This window comes from Lipotes vexillifer, unplaced genomic scaffold (assembly GCF_000442215.2).
Source record: "Lipotes vexillifer unplaced genomic scaffold, Lipotes_vexillifer_v1.1 scaffold862, whole genome shotgun sequence".
Lineage (NCBI taxonomy): Eukaryota > Metazoa > Chordata > Mammalia > Artiodactyla > Lipotidae > Lipotes > Lipotes vexillifer.
Genome location: NW_006786873.1, coordinates 301224 through 305301, shown reverse-complemented (window position 1 = coordinate 305301; position 4078 = coordinate 301224). Strand labels below are relative to the sequence as shown.

At 56.7% G+C, this 4078-nt stretch overlaps 1 protein-coding gene across 2 annotated transcripts in view; it reads right to left on the bottom strand.

Moving 5' to 3' along the window:
• Positions 1–470: 470 nt before the first annotated feature.
• Positions 471–4078, bottom strand: part of ATF6B (activating transcription factor 6 beta) — a 10405-nt gene continuing 6797 nt past the window's right edge. Inside the window, exons 10-18 of one of the 2 annotated variants that reach the window (XM_007459526.1) lie at positions 3859–4044; positions 3677–3768; positions 3045–3224; positions 2776–2883; positions 2509–2590; positions 2235–2305; positions 1904–2015; positions 1685–1769; positions 471–1161 (exon numbers count right to left, since the gene is read on the bottom strand). In XM_007459526.1, the coding sequence (XP_007459588.1) occupies positions 914–1161; positions 1685–1769; positions 1904–2015; positions 2235–2305; positions 2509–2590; positions 2776–2883; positions 3045–3224; positions 3677–3768; positions 3859–4044 (1164 nt within the window). In that variant the 3' untranslated portion in view covers positions 471–913. The remainder of the gene's footprint in view (positions 1162–1684; positions 1770–1903; positions 2016–2234; positions 2306–2508; positions 2591–2775; positions 2884–3044; positions 3225–3676; positions 3769–3858; positions 4045–4078) is intronic. The other variant, XM_007459525.1, reaches the window with a different exon arrangement.

Below are 4078 nucleotides of genomic sequence, written 5' to 3'. Positions count from 1 at the left end.
CCAAACACTGCCCCCTTCTCCACTGTGTCTCCTCCTTTCTGGGCTCACAGCCCCTGGCCCCACTGTTAGTTCAAGCTGCTAGTCCTGGAAAGCAAGGTGGGGGAGAACCTGCAAGAATGCAGAGGACCCAGGGAGGACACTCACCCTGAAGGGCGTGGGGCCCCCTGTCCTTCCTGTTTACTCAGACACATTCCGGGATCTGCATCCTCCAGCCTGTCACGCCATGGGACAGCCCTCCCCCACTCCCCCACTCCTCCGCTCCCCGGATCCCCCGCTAGACAGCAGACATACCCGCGTTGCAGGGGTGGGGATAAGGGGATGACTTGAGCTCTGCGATCACACACCCACCCCACCCCAGAGCCAGCCATGTCTTCAGTACTTGATTCTCTGAACACTGGCCCTATGCAAGTCACTTTCCCCAGAATTCCCCGTCATGAGCCAGTTAGTTAGGCAGGCACCATTCCTTCAACTCCCTCCAAGTTGTTTATTTAATAATAAAAAAGAAGATATGCACATACATACACCTGACCTCCCTCCACCTCTCCTCCTTGACTCTCAGGAACTAGCTCCAAAATGTAAAAACTTCCCTAGTCCCGCCTGGGGACTAAATTCCCACCTCCACCCCCCAAACAGAAACAAAAGAATAAAGAGTGTACAGGAGCCCACCTACCCCAAAACTTAAGCTCATTCAACACCCTCAAAGAAAGAAACAGGGACACGGGGTTCACAGAAATGAGAGGAGCCCTATATTCCAAAAAGGGGTGAGAAGAGAGGATAACTTCCCCCCACCTCCAAATAAGTGCTTAACCCCCATACCCTGTCTTTCCTTTACCAATTGCCCCCAGCCCAGGGATCAGGAAAATTCGAAACAGTCCCACTTGGTCACCCCCACCCCCTGCCCCCCAGTTCTAAGTCAGTGTGAGTCGTAGAGGTCAGGGATGATTGAGGTAGAGGGCTGATGGGTGGCCTGGTGGGTCTGGCTGGCTGCAGAAGCTGGCAAGGGGCCGCCTGTGGCATTGCCCGGGCTTGAGGACGGCTGTTTTCGGAGTGAGGGGGGCACCGTGGAGGTCTTGATGTGGATCACCCTGGTGTCCATGACCTCACATTCGATCTGCATCATCTCCTCATAGTCTCCCGGGGGCCCCCGGCCTGACAGGGTCTCTGTGAGAAGCGGGGAGTTAGGGGAGAGGAGAAGGGGGAGGCAGACGGAGAGGAGGGGTCAGAACGGTAGAGGTGGACGGGGCGGGGGAAGGGCAGTGATGAGGAAGCAGAGCCCCAGTGGGAGTTAAATGAGAGGGGAGGGAGGGAGTTGGTGCAGGGAGAAGGAAGGAAGTCGGGGGAAAAAATGACACTGATGAGTGTGAGGTCACAGGGGAGAGGACAGCAAGAGAACAAAAAGCAGAGTCCGGCAGGTTCCCAGCCCACACCCCTCAGCCCAGCACACCCTAAGCAGCTTCACCTAGGGAGGACCGGTACCCTCATCTTCCTCCTAGCAGTGTCCTGCATTTTATTTTTCTCTCCAGTCATTTCTGGCTTCTTCTCACCCATGCATCTAGCATCTCTCTAGAATTACCGCTCCTGTCCCCATCTCCCCCCTCAACTCCTCAAGCTGGGTCTCCCCACTGGAACTTCCTTGTTCCTCAATTTCAGGACCCCTCCCCACACTGGGCAGAGAAAGAATTACCATTGGGGGCCATGGCGGGCATCACCAGGGACATCTTGGGCCGAGAGGTCTTGTTGTGGCTGATGGCTGGGAGCAGCAAGTGGTCCTGGGAAAAAGAGGGGCCAGGCTGGGAGGGTGGAGGAAAAGATGTTGACAGGCTCCCCGGCTACAGCCTCAACCTGCAGGCAGACTGCTGGGGAACCCAGGGTGATGGGGATGGGGCCAGGAGGAGAAACTCACTCTTCGGAAGGAGACAACATAAAATGTGTCTTCCCGTCGGTCAATTGCATCCAGGAACTCTGGCTGCGAACGGTCTGGTTGGCGATATAGCTGCAGCTGGCCCACAGCATCCCTAGGCGGGCAGGGAAACAGGATTGGTGAGGAACTAAGCCCAGTGCCCAGTTCCCAGTGGGGAAGGGGGAAAGGATGAGAGAAAGACAGGAGACCCCCAGGGGATAAGGGAAGCATCATGCCATTGGTGGCAATGATGATGAGCACAGGACAGCTCCCGAGAGTACAGCTCTTTAGAGTGGAACCTCACTTAATAAACAAGTGCCCCCCCAAGACTCACCTTTCTGGGGGCCCAGGGGGTTGGGTGGGGACTGCCTTAACTGGAGGCGACTTCTTCCATAGCTGAGACTTCTGGAAGGAGAAGTATCTGAGGATTTGAAGAGGGTGGAGGGAAAAGGGAAAAGAAACAGACAGCCCCTGGGAGCTGACGCCACCGCACACCCACCCTCCTACTGCCCCCAAAGCCCCATAACAAGATGCCCACTTAAAATCCCCAGGACATTCAGCCCTTGTTTTCAAGTGGCTTTCCTTGAACCAGCCCCACCCCCTCCTACCTGTCTCTCCTGGGGCCTCTGGGGCATCTTCCGCCGGCCTCTCTGGTGGCGCTGGACCCAGCCACTCAGCTCATCAGCAAGCCTGGGGAAGCAGAGGACGGGAAAAACCTCTGTGCCAGGCCAGGACTCCCACTCTCCTCGCCCACACATAGGAGGGAAGAGAGAGGGCACAGAGAGCTGGTGCTTCAACACACAAGGACAGCCAGGCCGTCTGCAGAGGGGCCTCGGGACAAGAGGGAAGACGCCCCAGTTGTGAATGCCCCACACCTCAGGGACTCGGTTCGGTTGAAGTGCCGGCAATCAGAGGAGAGGAAGAGCTGGTCCAGGTCTCTCAGCAGCAGCTCCTTGGTGCCCCCAGGGAAGGCTGTCAGGTTCCTGGAGTGAGGCAGGGATGAGGCAATGACCCGAGGCTGCCCAGTGCTCTCCCATCAACGGAGAAGGTCATGCTGGCAAGAGAGCAACTCCAGCTCCCCTCAAAAGGAAAGGTCACTCTGGGGGAGAAGACACACCCAAAAGAGAGAGGGCCCTCTCCTCACCTGAAACTTGGCTGGCCCGTGGAGCTGGGCTGGGTCTCCTTGGGACCCTGGGAGGGATGCTGGGGGTGCTCTACTCTGTGAACTGGCTCTTGTGCCGAGAACTCCAGCAAGTGTCTCTGGGGTCGAGGCTCCTCTCTGCTCATCCGAGGAGAGATGGGAGCTGGAGGAGGCTCACTGATGCTGTGGATAGGAAAGGACAGAGCACGAGGAAGAATTCCAGCTTTACTGAGGGGCTAGTTAAGAGGGAGGGCTCTACAGATAGCCCACCTGGTTCCCATCTGTTCTACAAGACTGAATCTCTTCATCTGTAGGACGGAATGAGAACAGTCCCTACTCATCGAGCCAGAAAACATGAGAAAAGGAGAGTGCTTAACCAAGGGCCCAGAACTCACTAAGCACTTAATAGTCACTATTTTTATCAATGTTCTCACCACCATCTTCTCCAGGACATAACACTTATGAGAGCAATGAGGGAACAAGAAGGGACTGACTGGACACACCCACCATCAGTGCCAAGGACCTCAGAGCTGTCTGTGTGCAAGTAATGAAAGTGACTGTGCCAGAGCAGGCAATCAGGCAGCCGGGGGGTGGGCTCCACCCAGAAGGCTCTGGGGAGGCAATGAGGGTCTCACCTGACAGGCCCAAAGTTGAAGGCAATGAAGAGAAGGAAGACCATGATGCAGACCACCTTCCTGTTTCCAGACCCTAACTTGAGCTCGCTGTTCTAAGATGCAGAGAAAGAGAGAAGCCAGAGAGGGCGAGTCATCCCAAGGAGCTCGTACTCCCGCGTCTCCCAAGGACACCCGGGTCTCACCTCGGCCAGCAGGGCCTCCAGCCGCCGGCGGAGGGCAGCATTCTCCCGCCGGAGCTGCTGGTTGTCGGCCAACACCGCCTGCAGCCGAGCTTCCAGCCCCTGCAGATACTCTTTCTTCTTCCTCCGGGACTGGCAGGCCGACTCCCGGTTCTTGATCATTCGCTGCTGCCGCTTCAGCAGCTTTGCCTAGGCACAAAAGGGTCAGAGAGAGAGGGAAAGA